Genomic DNA, 26,206 nt, shown 5'->3' on the forward strand with positions numbered 1-26,206 from the left:
GTTGGATCAAATCTGACACACGATTACACAGCAGATAGATTAGTGGTGTTATATGGGAACACAACAGGACTGGATCAGTTATGTTAAAGCTACAATTTGTAACTTTAACATAAAGTCAATTTTTCCATATCAGTGAAACTAATACCAAACAATTACAAATATCAGAGAGCATTATATTGAGTGTTTTTACCTAACGTTACCTTTTTGTTTGTGTCTGTCTGTCAGGCAACCACAAAACACACTGCAATTATTACAGAAATATAGAAGTTAAGATCAGTCACGAAGAGGAAGTCACTGTTACTCCACTCGACCCAACTCAGAGGAGCTGCAGGTTCTTCAGGACTCAAGCCTTTTAAAAGAGTTCATTTTTATCACAGACTCTGTCCTTTGGAAATATGTTTATTCAGATGATACTAATCTTACTGCTGAGTTCAGGTGAGTTCAGATTGTTTTAATATTGTTATATGTTAAATGTGAGCACAAAGTGGAGCCTTTTCACCACACAATAATTTAGCTTTATATTGTAAGAATAAACATGACATGAATGATTACATGGTGAACACCTGTGTGTACTCTGCATTTTCTGTTACTGTCATTTTAACCCTGTGCATGTTTTACAGGAGCTGATGGTTGTGGTAAAACAAATAATTTGAACTTTACAACTCCAAGTCCAATGGAGGCTCTGAGTGGCTCCTGTTTGTGGATCCCATGCACCTATAAACCTGTAAATACAAATGAAGACATAAACACTGAAAACCCTGTCACTGGCTTTTGGTTTAAAGGTGTTAATGATAAAAAGGAAACAAAGTATGTGTTTTCAGTCAGTGGAGACTCCAGTAAGTCTTATCCCATGAATATCACTGGGAACCTGAAAAACAAAAGCTGCACCACAATGTTTTATAATTTAAACAAAACCCACAATGACAAATATTACTTCAGAGTAGAGAACAGTGGTTTTAGAGCCACAGCTGCTTGTGACTCTCTTCAAATAAAAGTCAGAGGTAAGAAACTTTTACTATTTATTCAAAGGTTAATCAAGAAAAAAACTGATTAAAACCTCTTGATATTTTGATGTCTTTATTTTACACATTACGTCATTTGCAAAGGAAGAGAATAGTTTGTGCAAAACCCAAGACCAATTGAATATTCTACTGTCTGAATTTTAATCAAACTTTTATTCTTATATTCTGTGTATTTCACTGTTTAGGATTTACATTCAATCAGCTCCAATGTTTGTTTCTACAGTTTCATCTCTGAATAGCAGTTTGTTTTACAATCCAACAGTATTTTGTTGACACAGGTTTATATTCAAAGGGACAAACTGCTTTTCCACATTAGTTTTGTCATCAGGTTCTAACATACACCTGTTATAAACAAGTTTGAATGTTTGAATGACATTTTCACTCTACTTCTGTGCACAGTAAATAGCCTCCACTCCCATCTGACGAGCATCAGCTTAGGTCTTGGTTTATTGCCTTTTTTAGATTGTAATGTTCTCCCCAAATGTTTTTACTCTTCTCAGACTCTCCCTGGAGCCCCACAATAGAAGTCTCTGGTAAACAGACAGAGACAGAGGTGGTGACTATAACCTGCTCAGCTGTCACTCCCTGTCCACACGCCCCTCCTCAGCTCACATGGGACCTCCACCAAGGCACTGCCCACATCACAGAGACCAACGGGACATTTACCACTAAAATCACACAGAACATCACTCTGACAGACGCCCATGATGGACTAATGATAAAGTGTAATGCAGCGTATCCTGTGAGTGGAGGAACAACAGAAACAACAGAATATACCATCACTCTCAATGTTACATGTAAGTCTATTATTTAGTGTCACTATAGCAACTGCTGAGACAGGATGGAGTTTGTTTGAGTTTAAATTTAAAGAGGCGCTGCATGATGGTCTAGGGGTTGGGTCACACACATGTTCACATTTCACAGTACAGATATATAGTCTGCATTTAATTGTAAAGCATTTTAATTGTGTGATAATAAGGAAGTGCGTCATTAGCATGCTAAATTTACCATCATGTAGAATTTTGCTCTTGCCTCTGAAAATTGTGAAAAGTGCTCATAAACTCATCGTAGTGAATAATTAGGATGCTCAGAATGTATAAGGTAAGTGAGGAAAACCTTTGGACCACTGCAAATAATTTAAACCAAAGTAGTTCTGTTTTCACATTTTTAAATTAGTTACAATACTATATCCTTCAACCCTGTGTGTCCTCAGATGGTCCTAAAGACACCTCAGTGGAGGTCAGTCCGTCCGGTTCACTGTCAGCAGGTCAGTCAGTGACGCTGAGCTGCTCCAGCAGAGCCAAGCCTCCTGTCCACCACTTCACCTGGTTCAGACACAGCTCACAGGGACCAGCCAATGTCAGCCAGGGACACACGTACAGCTTCAACATCTGTGAAGGAGGAGACTATTACTGTGTGGCCTCAAATACACACGGCAATGGGACGTCTCCAGACATTACACTGCAAATAACTGGTAGGTTTTTATCACCTTTGAATTGAAAGGGCCAGACCCTGGTAAAGTTTGAGCATCTTACTGAACACATCCATCACTGCACTGAGGCAGCTCCCATCAAGCATGTGCTGACCTTTGACCCCACAGAAAATAGTGTCTCTGCATCACACAGAGAGGCACAAATGAACGTGGCTAAAACTCATATGTGAATCTAAACTGACTTTTTGTGAGACTTTTCCATAAAGCAAAGATCTATCTGTGTGATTCATGTTTTAAATACAGGAGTCTGGGGCTGTTAACATGGGGACAACAGAGAGGGGCTCCTGTATTTGACTGTCCACTGACTAAGTACTTAATAGCAGCAGGCTACTGTTCAACACACCTGTAAACACAAATGTATTTACTCTCACTAATACCTTAATCTATCTGGGCTTGGAACTAGCCTGAACGTACACAGCGACCTTTGACCTTTCACCTGATTTTGTTTTTTGTTTCTCCCTCAGCTGCTCCTGGGGTCCCGTCCATAGAAGTCTCTGGTAAACAGACAGAGACAGAGGTGGTGACTATAACCTGCTCAGCTGTCACTCCCTGTCCACACGCCCCTCCTCAGCTCACATGGGACCTCCACCAAGGCACTGCCCACATCACAGAGACCAGCGGGACATTTACCACTAAAATCACACAGAACATCACTCTGACAGACGCCCATGATGGACTAATGATAAAGTGTAATGCAGCGTATCCTGTAAGTGGAGGAACAACAGAAACAACAGAATATACCATCACTCTCAATGTTACATGTAAGTCTATTATTTAGTGTCACTATAGCAACTGCTGAGACAGGATGGAGTTTGTTTGAGTTTAAATTTAAAGAGGCGCTGCATGATGGTCTAGGGGTTGGGTCACACACATCTTCACATTTCACAGTACAGATATATGGTCTGCATTTAATTGTAAAGCATTTTAATTGCGTGATAATAAGGAAGTGCGTCATTAGCATGCTAACATGCTAAATTTACCATCATGTAGAATTTTGCTCTTGCCTCTGAAAATTGTGAAAAGTGCTCATAAACTCATCGTAGTGAATAATTAGGATGCTCAGAATGTATAAGGTAAGAAGAAAAACTTTGGACCACTGCAAATCATTTAAACCAAAGTAGTTCTGTTTTCACGTTTTTAAATTAGGTACAATACTATATCCTTCAACCTTGTGTGTCCTCAGATGGTCCTAAAAACACCTCAGTGAAGGTCAGTCCGTCCGGTTCACTGTCAGCAGGTCAGTCAGTGACGCTGAGCTGCTCCAGCAGAGCCAAGCCTCCTGTCCACCACTTCACCTGGTTCAGACACAGCTCACAGGGACCAGCCAATGTCAGCCAGGGACACACGTACAGCTTCAACCTCACTGAAGAGGGACAGTACTATTGTGTGGCCTCAAATACACTTGGAAATGAATCATCTCCTGCCGTTACACTGAGTATAACAGGTATGTCACCCTAAAGTGCAGTATTGTAATCACTGATCAATAAAATGAATTGAATTGAATTGAACTAGAAGCTATTTTAAACTCACCAGGCATTCTCGAAGTTTACATTACATAAGAGAAAATTTTTTACCTAAAATCAATGTTGGAATTAATAATTGGTTCAAAAAAAGAATGTGCACACACATAAATCAACCATCTCCAAAGCTGCTCCATTGATTAAGGAGCAATGATTCTTGTGTTTTTCTCCTGAATTCAATGAGTTTTCACATGTGATCACAGTGAACAAGAGGGGGCCCTAAATGCATCCTTGTGGGTTTCATGTACGTTTTCATAATTTCACTCTGCAGTATTTGACAATATGCAGATGCACTGGGATGACTTCAGTCCACTGTAGCTCAGTAGTTTGTCTGTTGTTTTGGCCCAACATCTACCAGTATCTGTGCATTTCTAATTCTGTCACTGTTTTATAAAAGGAACAAGCTCTTCTGCTCTGCTATGGATCATTCTTGGAGCAGTTATTGGAGTTCTGTTGATCATCTGCTTGTGTCTGTTTGTCTGGTGAGTAAATGTATAAGAATATCTAGTTGTTTACAGTTTTCTGTTTGTATAGGATTGTTTAGTGTGATGTGACTTCCAGGTCTGAGGCGCATCAGCTGATTTAAAACAATAGACAATATACATTTTTTGTTTTTTTTAGGTTGATACATTTGTCTTTAAAAAGGATTGGATGTTAACAAGGCATAAGTGCGACAAAAAGTGTACAAGGTTGAAGTAAGAAGCAAGAGCCTTTGAACTCACTATGACAATTAATTAATAAAACTTAGCCCTTTACTCATTTTATTATAGCCCTACACAATGTTGGTGTTGGGGTTGGTGTTGATGAAATTTCCCCACATTGACAATTAAGTCTAGTTTGATTTTTAAATATTTAAATTCTTCAGGTTATATTTGTGACCTGTGTAACATTTATGGTGTAGGTTACACTACTGCTTGTCTCCATGGAAACCACTTCCTGTTCACTTGTATAGTGTAAACAAAATAGAACAATGCCTTTGATACATACTACCCCATTTCTCGTTTTCAGGTGTTTCAAAATAAAACAGCGTCCTAAAAGCCCACAGGTAAAATCTATTAAACACCTCAAGGGAAAAAGAACAAACGTAAAACATTTTTTGTATATTGCAGCAAGAAACATCTGTGCAGGGAGTGGAAGATACCATCCATTATGGAGAAATTAACTTCTCCACCTTCAAACATTCTTCAAATATTAATCCAGACGATGAACCACAAGAGCAAACAGTCTACTCCCAGGTCAATATGTCCCAGGCTAAAACCATAGAAGAAGAAACCGTCCATTATGGGGAGCTTGACTTTTCTAAGTTGAGTCCTAAAGACGTCCCAAGCACAGAACAAGAGGACACTGTGTACTCCCAGATTCAAGTATCAAAGCCAGACACCAGCGGGCAGGTTCAAGATGATTTTGAAAGCCTTTATGTCAATGTAAAGAAGAAATAATATTACATTTACTCAAAACAATCACATTCTGTTCAAAAGTGTGTGTGTGTGTGTAGGTGGGTGGGGGGGGGTGTGTGTGTGGGGTGTGTGTGTGTGTGTGTGTGTGTGTGTGTGTGTGATGGTTGGGCTGGTGTCTTAGTGCTAATAGTAAACACTGTCATCTGCTGGTGGACTCACTTCAGCTCTGTCAGATAAAGCACGACATCTTTATATCTTATGTACAGTGGGGCAAGAAGTATTTATTCAACCACGAATTGTACAAGTTCTCCATAACACTGTACGTAACTCTCCTGTAACTTCTTCTTTAAGAGGCTCCTCTGTCCTCCACTCGTTACCTGTATTAATGGCACCTGTTTGAACTCGTTATCAGTATAAAAGACACCTGTCCACAACCTCAAACAGTCAGACTCCAAACTCCACTATGGCCAAGACCAAAGAGCAAAGGAACCACAAACAAAACTGTAGACCTGCACCAGGCCCCGAAGACTGAATCTGCTATAGGTAAGAGGTTGTGTGAAGGAATCAACTGTGGGAGCAATTATTAGAAAATGGAAAACATACAAGACCACCTGCAGAGAGCTGGGACCAAAGTAACAAAGGCTAACATCAGTAATACACTACGCCGCTATGGACTGAAATCCTGCAGTGCCAGACGTGTCCCCCTGCTTAAGACATGTACAGGCCCGTCTGAAGTTTGCTAGAAACATTTGGATGATCCAGAAGTGGACTTGTGTTTGGAGGAGAAAGAATGCCGAGTTGCATCCAAAGAACACCATACCTACTGTGAAGCATGAGGGTGGAAACATCATGCTTTGGGGCTGTTTTTCTGCAAAGGGACCAAGGCGACTGATCTGTGTAAAGGAAAGAATAAATGAGGCCAAGTATCATGAGATTTTGAGTGAAAACCTCCTTCCATCAGTGAGGGCATTGAAGATGAAACATGGCTGGGTCTTTCAGCATGAAACAAACACAGAGCCCGGGCAATGAAGGAGTGGCTTCGTAAGAAGTATTTCAAGGTCTTGGAGTGGCCTAGCCAATCTCCAAATCTCAACCCCATAGAAAATCGTTGGAGGGAGTTAAAAGTCCGTGTTGCCCAGCAACAGCCCCAAAACATCAGTGCTCCAGAGGAGATCTGCAGGAGGAAGGGGCCAAACTACAGCAACAGTGAAAACCTTGTGGAGACTTACAGAAAACATTTGACCTCTGTTATTGTCAACAAAGGGTATATAACAAAGTATGAAGATGAAGTTTTGCTATTGACCAAATGCTTATTTTCACCATAATTTGCAGATAAATTCTTTAAAAATCAGACAATGTGACTTTCTGGATTTTTTTTCCCTCATAGTTGAAATGAACCTATGATGAAAATTACAGGCGTCTCATCTTTTTAAGTGGGAGAACTTGCACAATTGGTGACTGATACTGTGGTTCTGGTTTGTAAATTCAAAGTACAGTGAAATTACACAACAATATTTTTGTATGAATATACTAATGCTGTATTTCATTTTTTTATTTTCTTTTGGTAAATTAACTTTAATTATATAATAAATATACTTCATAAATGTGTTTTTAAAATTTTATTTTATACAGTATGTTTAAATATATCTGTTAATAGCATACTCTTAACACAGAATGCAATATTAAATTTTAAAATAGACATAACTAATGTAATGTTAGTACTTTCAGAGTATTCTTCTGTAGTCACTTAAAATTATATATTTAAAGTACTTTTAAATACACACAAAATGTCTTCAACGCCTGAAACTTGAACAATGTATCAACTATTTATTAGTCATTTTCTAAATGGGAAAATAAGTGTTAAAAATACTTTTAATCTCTTCAAACTATTTCTTAATCGATCATAACATCAGACATTTATGTTTCAGTGAGAGAATCTACAGCAAAAACATCACTGGTTTGTACACATAAATGTAGAAAGTATTTTCAGGTGTGCTTCTTCCCAAACATTGTACAGGTCTTTAACCAAAACACATGTAGCAGGTTAATAGAAATTAATTATTTTTCAATCACTTTATGTTGAATTCCATTAAATACTTGATGTTGTTATTTGATTTCCGTACCTGTCATGCTGTGAGAGTTTCTTTGGTCTCAGAGCTGTGTAACTGTCTCTGAGAAGAGACATGTTGGACCCTTCGTATCACAGCAGTTTGTGCCATTTGTATTTTTGACACAAAGTAAAACTTCTGAATCTGGACTGAGCCTCAGTCGTTTCTGCTTCAACAGCCAGGACATAACACAGGGTGATATCAGACGAGGTGGATGAGTTACAGGTAGTAGACAAGAGCAGGAGTGAAAATAAGGTTGGATTTCCAGAGAGGAACAGCTCATGTTAGATGGTTTGGAGATGGAGGCTGTAGATGTATGTGGAGAAATGCAGAAACCTGTGTCTCAGATTATCATTTCTTTGTCTTTTAAAGGAACCAACTCGTGCTGTTTGTGGAACCTTATATTGAACACTGGAACTTGTAAAATGCAAATGACTTACTGTTGGTGAACTGGAGAAACAAAACCTGTGGTATCATGATTTGCATTTTTCCTCAGTTTACATCACGGCTCTTTACTGTTAACTTTCAACAGAGGAACAGACACAGACAAACCATGTAAATTTACTACTTTTTCAGATATTCTTAAATTTGTGAATTTATATTTCACAAATTGCACAACATTTTAACTAATGCATCTCAACATGTGGATGGGGAAACTGTATTATGCAAACTCATTACACTGAATCCAGTTGGAATTGAAAATACACTACTGGGTCAAAATTAATTATATCTGAAAAACAAGTTTGCTGAAAAAATATATGATCAAATTAGCATTTTTTATTTCACTATTCCTGTTCAACTGCATCAATAAAAATAGTTATAAAACATTTGTTGAGTGTTCACCTTTGAAATTGTTGCAGCATTAATGTATGATTCATCCACAAACATAACACTATTTATTTGTTCTGTGAATTTGTGAAAAAAATAAAAATTGTGGAAGAAATGGTGGCCTGCATTGTTTTACAGTTGAAACGAGAGGATTATATACACTATATAAAAAGACACATATGGGTTTTTTTTTCTTACTTACTTACTAATATGATAATAATATAATATTAATATATTTAAAGAGATTGCAGAGCGACATGCACCTTAAAGAAAAATTACAATGAAAAACTGTAACAATCCTTGGTTCAACACAGAAATTGCAAGTTTAATTAGAGAAAGAAATGCTTCTGAAAAACTGCACATAAAAGTAGATCAGATTTGGATTGAATTTTTTTTTTTTTTTCAAAACAGAAATAGATCTTAACAGTTAGAAAGGCCAGAACTTCTTACTTCATGTCTGAGCTGATAGTCACGAAAATCCTGCAGGGAAACAGTAAAATCTCAGAACTTAGTATTTATTCACTACCAACTGATATTTTATTGGATTCAGCTATTGTAGATTCTAAAGAGGAAAATGTGAGTTTAATAGGCATTTTATCTCTGTATGTGATGTTTTAGGTAATAATGATGGTCCTTCTGATCTTGATCATGTTGAATCTGAACCTCGGGCTGATAATAGTCCATTTTATCTTTTAAGACCTTTCACTTACGTGGAGGTCTTAAATGCTCTCCACTCCATAGACCTTTCAGTTACATGGAGGTCTTAAATGCTCTCCACTCCATAGACCCAAAGAAGTCCAGAGCTGATGACCTTGGTCCAGAACCTGTCACTAGCCGCTCCATATGTAATTCAAACTCGATTACATATTTTTATTCATCAATTCAAATGGCAGTGATACCAGAATTATGGAAAATGGCTCATATTTTGCTTTTACATAAAGGTGGGACAATTAAAAATGAAAATTTTTGGCCAGTATTTAAATTACCTTGTCCTGTAAAAGTTTTAGAAAGGTTAGTTACAAATCAAGTTGCAGTTTTGTTTTTTGTTTTTTAAATAAATGCTTAATTTTTACGTCTTATCATTTGGGCTTCACAAAAGGGCAGTGTACTGTCACTGCAACCACAAAAGTTTTAAATTATTTTTTCCACAACCCTTGATAACAAACAAGACCCTGTAGCACTTTTTACTGATATAACTAACTCAAAAGATTCTCTTGAAGCACCTGAAGCAGATTGGATTTGAGAATGCGACGTGTAATTGGTTTAAACATTATCTTTCAAACTGAATCCAGGCAATGGGTTGAAACCAAACTTTTTAACTTTAAGCAAAGGAGCGGCCCAAGACTCAAAACAGGGCCTGCTACTTTTGACTGCATTTATTGAGTCAATTGGTTGCAATTGAAGAGAAAGTCACATACATTTATGTGCAGAGGATGTTGTTTTGTGTGCAAGTGCTCCCTCTGCTGGTCAGGCATGTTTAAAAAAAATGCAAAATTATCATATCATATCAATCATAATCATAAATCATTATTGAACGCAGTATATGATTTTTTTTTTCTAAAAAAAGAAACCAAACAAAAAACATTTAAGCAAAGTGCCAGCTATAAATCGTTATACACTAAATGGTACATTGATCAAAAGAGTCAACACTGATCTCTTTTGGCTTGATGAAAACTGATGCTTTAAAATATATAAGAGACATAACAGACAGACATACATAACACAATAATTATGCAACAACATTATTATTATTATTATTATTATTATTATTATTATTATTATTATTATTATTATTATTATTATTGAAATAAATCTTGTATCCCATTGAATTACAGAAATGAAATTGCTCAAGCATCTTTCTTTCTGTACTAGATAATGGAGATATAGGCTATGTCTCAATTCGCCAAATGCACCCTTCAAGGGTCCTTACGAAGTACTCTTCAAAAGTGTAGTTTCAAGGTTCCGGTCGAGAATCTACCCTCCTCAGTGTAGCCGCCATCTTGCTGAAGTGGGACAGGCCCACACCACGGACCGCACTTCCACCTCTGTCTTAGAGCGTACGATACGTACATTACGTACGTTATTTTTAATGATTTATTATTTAATAGAAAAAAGTCAAGATGTCATCGTCACAGCCGTTTCTTTCTGTTTAGATTGAATATCAATAGGCAAATATAACGTTCGAGGTGATTTTTTTACTCAATTGTAGCTACTTCATAACTTAAACACAATATACCTTGTGAAAACGTAATAACAGAGACAGAGGTAACAATATCATTTTGACATTCATAGTCTATAAACCAGAGAACACTGATTAGTTGTACATATAGTGGGATATTGCAGTTTAATGGTTCGGTATTTTGGCCAGTGGCTACACCACTTTAATAACAGTAGAGGGCGCTGTTTCCCTTCTATGCCGTGCCAGTTCTTTCCATCTGATTATTATAAGGTATTTTCTAGCAGTGCAGCGCTACATCAAGCTAGTGTCTTGATTTACTAACACTAAGGTAAATGACACGTGCCCACGAGGGGGTGCAGACCTATGGAATGTACCGGAACACATGAAGATTTTGTGCACGTCTCAGGACTCTCTTCTGTCCTTTCCTCAGAGTCCGTTGCTTCATTGTTCACATTACCTGTGTAGAACTCATTAAACTCTTCTGACTTTACGTTTCAGTCTCTTTGTCTTTGACGCTTACAATAGAAACGAAGATTCTTACATTATTCTTATTGCAGTAATAATTTTTAATGATAATAATGTCTCTTATTGTCTAGCAATAACTGCACATTCCTTTATTCCATGTAACTCCTTTTTAATCATCAAACACACTACAGATCTTTATTGAGATTTAACAGTTTCATGTTGCTCTGTTGTAGATGAGGTAAACCAGTACGAACATTTGAACGTATATTGCGCAACGGAGTCCATTTTCTTCTCTTTTTTGCGTAGCCGCGGTGCATGACGGGATATTGAAGTGCGTGAAGTGTGCACGGATGCAGGCTTCAGTTACGTCCGATCTCCATGGAAACGGTGCAAAGGGAAGGGCAGGTTTGTCGGGTGCATTTAGTAGGGTGTGTTGAAATGGGACAGCCCTTGTCGCGCCGGAAATCACGTCACTGCCCTTCGAACCGCCCTTCCAATGGTGATTCTAAGGCCAGGTGGGCGAATTGAGACACAGCCATAATCTACATGTTCAGCCTTTACTTTGAAACGTGTAGGTCAGGGGTCACCGACACTGTTCCCGCGGGCACCAGGTCGCCCCCACGAGGCGCCCGCAGGTCGGATCTGAAAACAGCACAACACTGATGAACAGCATCTAAAATTTAATTTTATTCTGTTGCTATTTTTTTCAATCACCCTTGCCTTTATATATATTTTAAAATGACAATATATTAAAAATCTGTTTATTATACGTGAAGTTTAAGTTAAGATGAACTCTGACCTGCTCAGTTCAAAGGTCAGTGTTGTGCACGTGACAAACCCAGTGCTCCGCTCTGAGGCTGTGAAGATCCGCTGAATGTAGTTTACCCCAAAAACACGGAAGAAAAAAAAGATCACAACGATTTAAGACTAAAATAAACCTGTGTGTCTCATCTGCGGCGACTGCGGCGACGACAAAGCGCCTCAATGTGGAGACACTTCACTGTGTCACAAAAGCTCCACACTAACTCTCCACCAGGAGGCGCTCTACAGCAGAAAAAGCCCTGAGCTAAAGGCAAACAACAGTAAACAACATGAAAGTAAACAACATGAAAGTAAACAACATGAAAGTAAACAACAGGCTTTTTTCACCAGACCAGAGACAAAGTCACAAAAAGCAAACGAGATTTATTTAAAAATATGTAAGTAGATTTTTCTTTAACATTACATAATTAATAACTATTTGAAACGTGGTGTAACATATTTTATGTTTTGTTAAAAAGGTTTGTCAGTGGCTCATGAAAATGAGACATTTTTCCTCTGAGATGTAGTGATGTAAGTGATGATCTGAAAATTTAACAATTACTAAGATTAATAAAGTTAAAGTGGTGAGTATTGATATCTGTTTCTCACATTGCTCATTGTTGATTGTGAGAATATAATGAGAGACTACCTCATAGACGGCCTGAATATCTCACTCTTGAAATACAATAACTTTTAATCCATGATCTCATGATTGTCTATGTTTTAAAACTGGCCACAGTTGAACTGGTTAATTTTACGTCTGAAAAATGGAATATGTTTGAAGGAAATGCAAGACTGGATAGACTGGTGCCACTCATGCACTTTAATAATCTGGAGATAAATATTTATAACCAAACTTGCTCCTGTTTTAATGTTTTAAATGGACCTATGTAGTTTTTTATTTTGTTTGTTTTTGTTTGTATTGTTCTGCATTAACAGGTCACACATGAAAAGAGTCTGCTGTTCTCACTGGGCTCTCCCTGCAGAAGTAAAGATAAATGAAATGAGAAACAAAAACAAAACAAAACAAAAAAACCCCAAAAAACAGAAGTATTAACATTAGTTAGAATTCAATTGTTAAAATAAAATGAAAGTAATGAGTCTTTGCAGGGAGCCTGCACTATGCAAAATATTTTTGAATATATAATTTTACTATGCAAGTTTTTGACTGAGAGTTGACAGGGATGCAGGTGGATGAAAACAAATAAACTAACTAAATAAATAATAATAGTAATATTGTGCATATACACACACAGACATTTATTAAACATGTCTACACAAACATACACATGCACGCCTTAAAACACAGAGAGAATAATATTGGGGCTGTATAATAGTCTGGATGTTAATGTTGATGTAAGTTTCTCTTAAAGGTTTAAATATACATTTCTTCATGAAGACAAGTTTTCGTTTCATCAGATTCACACATTTATACAGAGGAACCCAGTGAGAGCAGTGGGCTCTGTTTCATATACGCCCTGTGTAAAATACAATATAAACAGAAAGAACAAACAAAACAAACAGGTATAAAAGTCCATATGAAACATTAAAAACAGGAGCAGGAGTGTGTGTAAAAGTTTATTACCAGATTATTATAATTTCAGTTGTGTCACCAACTTATCCAGTTTTGCTTTTCTTTGGAGTGTATTCCATTTTTATGAAGCAAAACATCTAAAAGCCTCTTTCCCGTCTCAGTTCTGGCTCGTCCTTCATCATGTGATCTGGTGTTAAATGTTCCAGTATCAACGATGAACAAACAGGTGAGGTTTTCTGGTAGATTTTGAAGTCGTCCCTTATACATACATTTCATACAGTGCTGTTCTAACAGACAGTGATGGACAACCCTCCATCACGGCACATGCTGATAATATGTAACACAAGGATGTAGTCTGTGCACAGTGAACTGTCCATATGAAGCAACTGTTGTAATATTGAACATTTAAATGTGTAAGTCAAACCAAATACTCCCTATTTTAACATCCTTGTTCACATTGTCTTGGTTAGTTTAGACACAAGGTCATTAAATGTCTTTTATTTTGGAAACATAGACCAATAGATTTGCATTAGCCCAATATGTAAAATAAAGAGATGAGCCATAAAACATGTCTTTTATCTGCTGACGACTTCTGTCTAGGGAGGACACAATGTCAAATTTTAACATTATGCAAAGAAATATCACAATTTAACGATTATTTACAGTAACTGACACCTGAAATCCTCACTTTCTGTTTATTCCAGTTCTGCCATAGATCAGATTTCCTCAAAGTGACCAGCTTCATGAAGTCAGATGACAGTAAAGTAAATGTGCCATGATCAGAAACATTATAACACTTTACGTATAGATGGACTTTTTTAAGAGATTGAAATGAAATGAATGATTTTGCTTGTCACAGTTAAACATTTTTATTAGTTATGATTATATTATATCATTACGGTTATCAACTTTGTTCTCATAACTTTAGGTAACAGCGTCATTTTGGCCTTCAATGGAACAGTCCTGCACAACGGGTGAAACCAAAAACAGCCACTGATCATTTTCATATTTGAAAACAGCAATAACCAAATGTTGAAACACACAGAACAGAGACATTGTTCTAAATAAGATAATGTTTTGTTTTTATAGGAGTCAAAGCAGCCAGCAGCTCGTCCCAGTCTATGGCCATAGCTGGAGGAATCATTGGGATTCTTCTGGTTGTAATTGTCATTTTCTTCACAAATGTTCACATGGGCCCACTTCATATCTGTATATATTAAACACAAACCCTCCCACAGACGAGTGCGCCAAAGCAGCCAAACGTCTTCACAGTTGACAGATTTAACTTTGACTTTTACTATGGACCAGACGTGGACGACTGAGGGTTTACACAGACGTTTTCAAGCACCACTTTTTGTAATAAGCATTTTGAGTTTTGAGGTTTTATTAACAGAGTAATAAACTGGGTCATTTATAAACACATTCTAAACATAATTAAACTTTTGTAGTAGAATGTGATGATTTTAGTAAGAATGTTTCTAAAGTTTAGACCAGTGGGGAGTGTGGTTATAGGGTCAGTCTGCAGGAAATGAAGTAAGTCAATGAATGCGTGTGTAAAAATAGGAAGTATTTTGTATTTCTAACTTAAAGCAATTTCTTCTTTCCCCAGAGCCTCACAACTGCACAGATACCAGCAGATATAAACATGATAAGGTCCTTTATGGTCAGACTGACTTCTCCAAATTTACCCATGAGTCAACGAGAAGAAGAACTAAGTGTTGTATAAATATATAAATATATATATATGATTTAATAATAATTAATCCATAATTAACCACTTCCATCAGTTTGCTCCAGCACAGCTGTGGCTGCAGTAGCAGCTGATCACCACTGAATGTGAAGTGAAAGGGCAAAGGGCCTGAAGTCACACACAGTAGAATATGATTCAATTCAATTTATTTGTAGTCATTGTCAGAAAAGAACAACGAAATTACGTTTGGAGCATCCCATAAATAATAAATACCCCTTAAACCCAAGTGTAAACATTAACCCAGTGTGGCTTCAGTACAACATGAGACAGTTCTTGTAGCAGCATGATGGTGTCAGTGAGGTGCACAAAACAGGGTCATACAGACAGGGACCGGAGAATGATGACAAAATGCAACAATGCAACCAGTTCAATGTTATTAAGAGTTGGATGTGGTTTTTGTCCGTGAGAGGGAGGCCGAGAGGGGCAGAGAGGGGCAGAGTTCAGGAGCCTCACAGCCTGTGGATACAGACTGTTGGCCAGTCTGGATGTTCTGGCCCATATGGACCTGCACCTTCTCCCTGAGGGCAGCAGGTGAAAAAGATGGTGCGCAGGGTGATGTTGGTCCCGCAGGATGTTGTGCACTCTTCTCAGACAGCGAGTGGAGTAGATGGTGCTGATTTCTGGCAGAGTCGTTCCAATGATTCTACCGGCTGCTTTCACCACCTGCTGGAGTGCCTGCTGGTCAGCCTTAGTGCAGCTGGAGAACCACACTAAGTGAGTGACTATGGGCTTCACTATTGCTTGTCTCTCTCTCTCTCTGGTGCTCAGCCACAGATCCACCTTCAAATCAGCTCCTAGAGGGAGACAATCCAGTGCAGTTTGAAGGTAGGTGCGATCACACACTCATAAAACTACAGTATTTCATGTGTATGGATGGTTGGGCCAGAACAAACTGAGCCAGTACCAATGTGCATCTATTTGCAGATAGAGTTTAAGACTGTAGGACCAGAGCCCACTCAACTAAGGGACAGAGGGAGGGGTGAAGGAAGGGAGGGTCCAGGTCCACGGAACAGGATCAGGGCACAGCCGAGGACAAACAGACTATCTGACCATTTAATTTTTATCCCTAACTTGGGTTTAACATTTTAAAGTAATGTAAGAATGTTTATTTTTGGTATAAGTGTCAAATAGGACTGAGAGTCTGAAACACAAAGTCAGAAGAGTTTTAATAGTTAGTACCTTACAGTAACTTATAACATTCATAATATCTTGGTCAAACTTATACCTGGGCATTGTAAATATTGTGTTTTTGTCAAATTAATCTTTTAAACAACTGGATTGTCCTTTGCTAATTTTCCAAACAGAACAGGTAGAATAAGTCGAACCTGATGTAAGTGTGATACATTAAAATGTAATGTACTGACATGAACCGCTCTGTAAATCAATGGAATAAACACCATGCTCCATTTAAGCCATTACATTTATTCTGTGGGTTCAATATGACATTATAGTTTACATTATTTGTACATATTACACATTATTTACAAAACACACTGAATCTTGTCTTTCTCTGTGTCTAAACTGGATCCATCCACCGTCCAAAAAAAATTAAACATGCAAATTGGGTTTCCTGGATCCATTGTCTTATCCAAACGTACGTAGCCCATGAAGATGCACCGTAACTTTTCCAGAAGAAGATACGCCACCTGCTTGACCCCAATAGAGATGCTATTGCTTTGCCTTGAATGTTCCGCAGTAAGACATTAAATTTATCTCTTTCAAAGGAAACAAACAGGTAATGTCACCAGGGCAACTGTTTCAGATCTGTGGAGATGAGCCTACAGATAATAATAATAATGTACAATACAGCTGAACTATAAATACACCTGTTATTACAAACATGAAAGACAGATATGTTTAATGTTATACTATGGAACATTCCATGCAAAGGAATAACAAACTGATGTCTGTACCCCTCAATTTACCGCAGCTTTAAGAATCAATAATATGATTAAATACATAAGAAATGAAGATGTCGTGCTTTATCTGACAGAACTGAAGTGAGTCCACCAGCAGATGACAGTGTTTACTATTAGCACTAAGACACCAGCACAACCATCACACACACACACACACACACACACCCGCACCCCCCCCCCCCCCACACACACACACACACACTTTTGAACAGAATGTGATTGTTTTGAGTAAATGTAATATTAGTTCGTCTTTACTTTTGCATAAAGGCTTTCAAAATCATCTTGAACCTGCCCGCTGGTGTCTTGCTTTGATACTTGAACCTGGGAGTACACAGTGTCCTCTTGTTCTGTGCTTGGGACGTCTTTAGGACTCAACTTAGAAAAGTCGAGCTCCCCATAATGGACGGTTTCTTCTTCTGTGGTTTTAGCCTGGGACACATTGACCTGGGAGTAGACTGTTTGCTCTTGTGGTTCATTGTCTGGATTAATATTTGAAGAACGTTTGAAGTTGGAGAAGTTAATTTCTCCATAATGGATGGTATCTTCCACTCCTTGCACAGATGTTTCTTGCTGCAACAGACAAAAAATGTTTCATGTTTGTTCGATCTCCTTTGAGGTGTTTAATAGATTTTACCTGTACGTCTTTGGGACTCTGGCATTTTATTTTGAGACACCTGAAAAAGAGCAATAAAGTAGTATGTATCAAAGACATTGGACTATTTTGTTTACAGGGAAGTTAAAGGGAAGTGGTCTCCATGGAAACAAGCAGTAGTGTAACCTCCACCAGAAAAGTTACACAGGACACAAAACTAAAGTGAAGAATTTCAATATTTAAATGTCAAACTAGACTTAATTGTCCTTGTGGGGAAATTCCATCTCTACATTTGACCCATCAGACAAGTCCACAGTCTGTGGGGACTTGTCCTTGGATCATAAAGAACAAACCATTCTAAGACCTGAACAAGAATCCTCAGTATTGTTGGGTTTCAGGAGACATTACAACATTCTGTAGGGTTATAATAAAATGAGGAGGGGTCTAAGTTTTGATAATTGCATGTCATATTGAGTTCAAAGGCAGAGTCTAGCTTCTTTTACCTTGTACACTTTCTGTCACTCTTATAACCTTGTTACCATTAAACGTTTGCAGTCCTTTTTTAAAGCCAAATGTGCTGTGACTAAAAAAACGTGATGCTCTTCGACCAGGACCATATACAAACAGAAACCTGTAAACAACTGTTCTTCTATTCTTATACATTTACTCACCAGACAAACAGACACAAGCAAATGACCAACAGAACTCCAACAACTGCTCCAAGAATGATCCATAGCAGAGCAGAAGAGCCTGTTCCTTATAAAACAGTGACAGAATTAGAAATGCACAAATACTGGTAGATGTTGGGCCCAATACAATAGTGCAGTGTCAAGTTTAAGAGTGTCATTGTGAAAATGTACATGTGTTCCAAAAGAATGTGTTTAGGGCCCCCTCTTGTTCACTGTGATCACATGTGAAAATCCACTGAATTCAGGACAAAAACACCAGAATCATTGCCCCTTAATCAATGGAGCAGCTTTGGAGATGGTTGAAATATGTGTCAATATCAGGATTGAATTGTTCTTTTATGTTATTATAAACTACAGTACTGCACATTACATTTTTTGTGTCAAATATTAGGTAACATTTTTTTCTCTCATGTAATCTAACCTTTGAGAATGCCTGGTGAGTTTAAAATAGTTTCCAGTGATTACAATAGTGCACTTTAGGGTGACATACCTGTTATACTCAGTGTAATGGCTGGAGATGATTCATTTCCAAGTGTATTTGAGGCCACACAATAGTACTGTCCCTCTTCAGTGAGGTTGAAGCTGTACGTGTGTCCCTGGCTGACATTGGCTGGTCCCTGTGAGCTGTGTCTGAACCAGGTGAAGTGGTGGACAGGAGGCTTGGCTCTGCTGGAGCAGCTCAGCGTCACTGACTGACCTGCTGACAGTGAACCGGTCGGACTGACCTCCACTGAGGTGTTTTTAGGACCATCTGAGGACACACAGGGAAGTTTAAGGCCATACTGTGGAACATTTCAGACAAGGTAGCCCTAAGAGACAACTGCTGTTGTGATTTTGGGCTTTACAAAAATAAACTGAACTGAATTGAAAGCAATGATATCTCCATGTAAACAGACTGAATCCATCAGTGTGTTTCACTCACATGAGACACTGAGAGTGACGTTACTGTCGGCCATTTTGAATCCTCCACTCACAGGATACGTTGCATTACACTTTATCATTAGTCCATCATGGGCGTCTGTCAGAGTGATGTTCTGTGTGATTTTAGTGGTAAATGTCCCGTTGTGGACAGTGCCTTGGTGGAGGTCCCATGTGAGCTGAGGAGGGGCGTGTGGACAGGGAGTGACAGCTGAGCAGGTTATAGTCACCACCTCTGTCTCTGTCTGTTTACCAGAGACTTCTATTGTGGGGCTCCAGGGAGAGTCTGAGAAGAGTAAAAACATTCGGGGAGAACATTACAATCTAAAAAAGGCAATAAACCAAGACCTAAGCTGATGCTCGTCAGATGGGAGTGGAGGCTATTTACTGTGCACAGAAGTAGAGTGAAAATGTCATTCAAACATTCAAACTTGGACAGAAGCTGACATCACTTCCCGGTGAGTGTATTCTGTTCGCGAGTTGTGTTGATACCTTTTGCTATCTGTGTCTTCTGTAATTGTTAATCCACAAATTAATCAAATACTTTTCAAACTCCTTTACATGCAATTGGCATCTAGTTACTCACTTAAAGGCCCGGAGCCCTATCCAGCTCCCAACTGCTAAGTATTTCGTGGATTAAAAGCCCTTTTCACAAGCTTCAGCCTGAGCTAGCCTAGCCGACGAGCATCATGACTGGACCTTCCTCTTCTTTGTTCACTCTGTCCTGCTCAAATTGTCGTATGTGGAGTTAGAATTCTGGCTCCTTTACTGACGACAGGGATAGTTGTGTGAAATGTAGTGTACTGGTAGTTTTGGAGGCCAGGGTTACAGAGTTAGAAACACGGATCCGCTCACTGGAAGCCTAGTTATGGCCAGGTAGTAGCAGGGACTGTGGGCCGTGTCAGTGCTACGACAGCTAGCGAGAATAGCCCCCCAGCGAGTTCTGTGCAGCCAGGAACAAACCAGGATCGATTTGTGACAGTTCGGAAGAAGCAAAGCACTACACGCAAAAACTCCCTGTCTGTAATAGGTGGGGCAGAGGTAACGTTAGGCAGATTAGAAATAGGTATCGCCGAATTGTGATCCACTGTGGCGGTAACAACACCCACAATTGGCTATGTGGCAGATACCGTAGTGTTTTCCGGTCCCCTTCCCAACCGTACCAGTTCTGAAATGTTCCTCCACCTTTAACTGCCGGTTGTCAAATTGGTGCCCTCAAAACAACGTAATGTTTGTAGATAACTGGAGTGTGTTCTGGGGGAATCCCGGGCTCATACACAGGGATGGCATTCAGAACCCGATTTCACCCGGTACGTCCCTTCTAATTCAGAACCTGACCAACAGCCTGGCGTGACAAGCCAAGTCACCAAGTTCTTGCCCACACAGTCACAAATCAAGACACACGATAAGAGCGCTATTCTAGGTGTCAGACCACAAAATTAAAAAAAAATACCGACTTGTGCCATTAACAAACAAAGGGACAAGTATATAAAATGTGGCCTGTTAAACATCAAATCCCTTTCCTCCAAATCTCTTTTAGTAAATGAGTTAATTGGTGATCACAACCTAGATCTTTTAGCGCTAACTGAAACTGGCTCTTGAAAGATGGCTATGTTAGACTAGATGAATCTACTCCACCTAGTTACTTGAATTTTCAGAGCGCCAGGACCACAGGCCGAGTGGTGATGTGGCATTTCACACTCTAGTTTACTACTTAGTCCTAAAACTAACGATTTAGCTCATTTGACAGCCTTTTACTGTCAATCGCTTGTCCAAACTGGAGAAACCAAAAGGCTGTTTTATTCATAATAATCTACCGACCTCCTGATCCCTAATCAGAATTTTTGATTGAGTTCTCTGACTTTATATCAAGTCTAGTGTTAGTTTGGGAAAGGACTGTAATAGTTGGTGATTTGAACATACACGCTGACAATAGCAGTGACTGTCTGGGTAATGTCTTCAGTGCCCGACTAGATGGTACTGGTTTTACCCAGAATGTGAATAAACCAGCCCATCGTCACTAGCACAACACCCTGGAACTTATTCTAACATACGGTGTAGAGATCAGTGACCTAAATGTCCTCCCTCAAAACCCCATGTTATCTGACCATTTTCTAACTACTTTTCAGTTTATCCTTAAAGATTATCCTGGCTCCACAGAATAAAACTACAACTAAAAGAAAAATGTATTTTAAAATTCAAAGAAATAATAGAGCCAATATTTTGGGACCCTGCTGAAAACAGCTTTAGTCCAACTATAAGTGATCAGTTTGTTGATAGATCTATGCACTCCCTGAAAACTGCTCTTGACACTGTAGCTCCCTTAAAACAGAAGGATGTTAGGCCCAGACCTCCTGCCCCATGGTACGATGAAGAACTGCGCTCACTCAAAAGAAAAGGTCAGAAAATTAGAGAGGTCATGGTGCCACTCCTGCACTCTTGAAAGGCATGGAAAATCTGCCTACTGACCTATAAGAAGGCTCTGCGGAAAACACAAACAAGACATTATTCAAATTTAATCGAAGTAAACAAAAACAACAGCAGGTTTCTGTTCAGCGCTGTAGCCAGGCTGACTAACTGCCACAGTGCAGTTGAACCATCCATCCCTGCTACTCTTAGCTGCAATGAAGTTCTTTAACAAAATCACAACCATTAGAGGTAAATTAAACAGAATGATTCCTACCGTTAGTACTGAGCAAGCCCGGGCTGTAAAATTAGTGTCCCACATAAACCCAGCAGTGATATTAGACAGGCTTACTGCTGTTGACCAAGCAGAGATAACTTCAGCCTTTTGTGTTCTCAAAAACATATAAACATGAATGTTAGACCCTATACCAACCAGACTCCTCAAAGAAATCCTCCCTCTAATTATAGATACAATCATTAGTATAATAAATACCTCATTAGAGAATGGCTATGTCCCCCAGTCCTTCAAATATGCAGTGACTAAACTGCTTCTGAAAAAAATTAATCTTGAATCTGATCTTTTAGCCAACTATAGACTCATCTCTAATCTTCCCTTTGTCTCAAAAATCCTTGAAAAAGGTGTAGTCAAGCAGCTTTGTTACCACCTACAGGCTAATAATTTATCTGAAGTTTTTTCAGTCAGGATTCAGAGCTCACCACAGCATAGAAACTTCACTCCTTAAAGTCACAAATGACATGTTATTAGCTGCTGACAATGGACTGGTCTCAATCCTGGTTCTGTTGGACCTCAGTGCAGCGTTGGACACCACTGACCACAATATTCTACTACGGGGTTAGAATGTGACGTAGGTGTCAGAAGCACAGCTGGTTTAAATCTTCCCTGTCTGATAGGTACCAGTTTGTTAATTAATTAGAGTCTATTTTTAGTTTATTTTTAAGTCTATTTTAAAATTATTTTAAGCTATTTATCTATTATCTTGTTTTATTGCATGTACCATTTTCCTTCTGTTCTTTAACTGTATGGTGCAATACTGGAATTTCCCCACTGTGGGACTAATAAAGGCTTATTTTATCTTATCTTAATGTAAATCAGAGCTCCTCACCATGCTCTAGCCTATGGTGTGCCACAGGGTTCTGTACTGGGTCCAATCCTGTTCACACTTTATATGTTGCCATTAGGTAATATCATCCGAAAACATGGCATTAATTTCCACTGCTGACACACAGCTGTACTTATCAGTAAAACCAGATCAGACTGACGGAGTAGACCGACTTAGTGCCTGTGTGAAGGATTAATTATCTTCTTCTTAACCCTGAAAAAAACAGAGGTCATTGTTATAGGCCCCAAAGGCCTGCGAGACTCTCTGTCTGACCAGAGAGTGACTCTGGACAGTGTCAGTGTAGCCTCCAACTCTACTGTAAGGAACCCTGGAGTCTTATTTGACCAAAAGCACTCATTCACACCACACATAAACCAAGCCTGTAGAGCAGCCTTCTTCCACCTGCGTAATATGCCTAAAATCAGAAAAATCTTGTCTAAAAGTGAAGCTGAAAAAAGTATCCATGCATTTGTTACATCAAGGCTGGATTACTGTTACTCCTTACTAGCCGCATGCCATAAATCAGACATGCCCAAACTGCGGCCCAGGGGCTAAATGCGGCCCTCAGACCAATTTTTCTTGGCCCTTGAGCTTCCAGGTGAATTGGCCCATATTACCTTAAACAGTACTTTTTACTGTACATTTCTAAAAATCTACTTTAACATGCCCATCTCAAATATTTAATGTGTCCTGTGAGGATGTAAGCGTGAATAAACGTCTAATGGTTCAGTGTAACTTGTAATAATAATGCAGATTTGAAGTATTCACTGTATTGGTGACCAGTCTATGGCCCTAAATCGACCCTCAGCTTTGTCTGTGTTTTTATATGTGGCCCTTAATGAGAAAAGTTTGGACACCCCTGCACTAAATATTCTATAAAAAGCTTTCAACTAGTTCAGAACGCAGCAGTCAGGATCTTAACGGGAACTAAGAGAAGAGAGAACATCACCCCAGTGCTGGAGTCCTTTTACTAGCTTCCTGTTGAGTTTAGAATTAAATTCAAAGTTCTTCTCCTGATGTATAAAGCCATGAAGTGCATGGCCCCGTCGTATCTACAACATGCTATAGTACCATATCATCCAAACAGAGCACTCCGCTCTCAAAATAATGGAATACTGGTGGTTCTAAAATGTATAAACAAACATTGTAGCTGATTGAATGCAAATCCTAAACAGTGTTATACACAGAATTAAAGAAAAAAAAACAAAAAAAAGATTATGCATCATTAAAATTCAGAGTTTCTGCAAAACCCAAGACCAATTGAATAGGCTACTAATTTGCCCCTTTACAAAAGATGTACTGTAAATAAAATAAAAACATATTTGACCTTTTGCCCTGTTACAGATCAATAATAACACACACTTTTTTAATGGATATCAATGTGCTGCACAATTCCTCTGTGTCTGTGCACATCAGAGGAAGTGGCCAATTGTAATTTCACTGGTTGCGTTCTCAATGACAAAAAAGGAATCTATCAGCATCAAAAGTTTAATGCATTTTAAAAAATCATTACATTCAAATAAACAGGAAAAGTGTCTTACCTCTGACTTTTATTTGAAGAGAGTCACAAACAGCTGTGGCCGTAAAACCACTGTTCTCTACTCTGAAGTAATATGTGCCATTGTGGGTTTTGTTTAAATTATAAAACATTGTGGTGCAGTTTTTGTTTTTCAGGTTCCCAGTGATATTCATGGGATAAGACTTACTGGAGTCTCCACTGACTGAAAACGTATACTGTGAAGATGTACTGTACCCAGGATCACCTTTAAACCAAATGCCAGTGACAGGGTCTGCAGTGTTTATTTCTTCCTCTTGAGATAAATCTTCATAGGTGCATGGGATCCACAAACAGGAGCCACTCAGAGCCTCCATTGGACTTGGAGTTTTAATGGACAAATGATTTGGTCGATCACAACCATCAGCTCCTGTAAAACATGCACAGGGTTAAAATGACAGTAACAGAAAATGCAGAGTACACACAGGTGTTCACCATGTAATCATTCATGTCATGTTTATTCTTACAATATAAAGCTAAATTATTGTGTGGTGAAAAGGCTCCACTTTGTGCTCACATTTAACATATAACAATATTAAAACAATCTGAACTCACCTGAACTCAGCAGTAAGATTAGTATCATCTGAATAAACATATTTCCAAAGGGCAGAGTCTGTGATAAAAATGAACTCTTTTAAAAGGCTTGAGTCCTGAAGAACCTGCAGCTCCTCTCAGTTGGGTCGAGTGGAGTAACAGTGACTTCCTCTTTATGACTGATCTTAACTTCTATATTTCACACAATAAATGCAGTGGGTTTTGTTCTTATCTGACACAGACACAACCACAAACAAAAAGGTAACGTTAGATAAAAACACTGTAACTCTGTGGACTCTACATAATACTCTGCATTTTGTATTTGCAGTGAATAATAATTGATTAGTACATTTTGTGTGATATGAAAAAAACATATATTTGTGTTATGCTAAATGCTATTATGTTTCATATAAATGCATTTTAACAAACATGAAAAGGTAATATGAGAACTTTTCAATTTGATCTGATCCAGTGGAGAATAGGACCAATTTAGATCATGTATTTTACTGAAAAAAATGTTTTAAGAATGTATTAAAACAAGAGTATAGGCCTAAAATAAGGGACATGCATTTATGGAGAAGCAGAGACAAACACTTGCAGACAAAATACACCACACTAGCAAAGACCTTATCAGTTATGACAGAACAACTTCTGTATTTCACACAACCATTTTGAGTTTGGTTTTTTCCCACCAGAGAACAGAGAAAGCACAAAATAGAGCAAGAAAATGTTAAAGTACTACAGTATACATACTCAATTTTCACATTAATTTGTTTTAAATAAATTCTAAAATATATTTTCTATTGTGTAAGTTGTACATTTGAGGCGGTATTAAAGATAAAGCAGTGAAAATAATAAACAAAGAAACATGCAGAGTAACACAATTTAAGTGAATGTTATATTTGTATTTCCCTATTTAAATAGTTTTAAATTTCCATTAATTGCACACTAAGTTATATCATGATTCATGTTCCAAGCCAACTAAGAAAGAAGAGTGTGAAATAGTGACAGTGCCATGAAGTGGTGACTGTGAGATGCACATCATCTGGACCAATAGTCTATAACAATAACGCAATTACTGCCTTAAACTTATCCACTTTTATTATGGAAAATCATAGACGGGTAATACTTTTGTCCAGTTGACAGAATAGAATTTGTCTTTTACTGCAGAAGGACATAACAGCAGTAAATCACAGTATGAATGATGCAGTTTGAGGAACCAATTAAAAAGCTGCACTTTATTACAGCAGAGCAATAGGAGGGTCCCATTAAACTAAAGCAACATAAACAAAAACATAAGAGCGTTATACATTCCTTTATCAATACAAACAGTATATGAAAGTGTCTCTACATACAATTAGCATATATTAAATCAT

The 26,206-nt window shown here is 38.2% G+C and overlaps 1 protein-coding gene across 1 annotated transcript in view; it reads left to right on the plus strand.

The window, feature by feature from the left end:
• Positions 1-403: 403 nt before the first annotated feature.
• LOC117388120 (B-cell receptor CD22-like) overlaps positions 404-26,206 on the plus strand; it is a 37,986-nt gene continuing 12,183 nt past the window's right edge. The window contains exons 1-7 of the mRNA XM_055230227.1: positions 404-435; positions 621-1,001; positions 1,523-1,819; positions 2,236-2,496; positions 2,979-3,275; positions 3,698-3,958; positions 10,627-10,632. Coding sequence (XP_055086202.1) covers positions 408-435; positions 621-1,001; positions 1,523-1,819; positions 2,236-2,496; positions 2,979-3,275; positions 3,698-3,958; positions 10,627-10,632 — 1,531 coding nt within the window. The 5' untranslated portion in view covers positions 404-407. The remainder of the gene's footprint in view (positions 436-620; positions 1,002-1,522; positions 1,820-2,235; positions 2,497-2,978; positions 3,276-3,697; positions 3,959-10,626; positions 10,633-26,206) is intronic.

The sequence above is a fragment of the Periophthalmus magnuspinnatus genome, chromosome 20, assembly GCF_009829125.3.
Source record: "Periophthalmus magnuspinnatus isolate fPerMag1 chromosome 20, fPerMag1.2.pri, whole genome shotgun sequence".
Classification (NCBI taxonomy): Eukaryota; Metazoa; Chordata; class Actinopteri; order Gobiiformes; family Gobiidae; genus Periophthalmus; species Periophthalmus magnuspinnatus.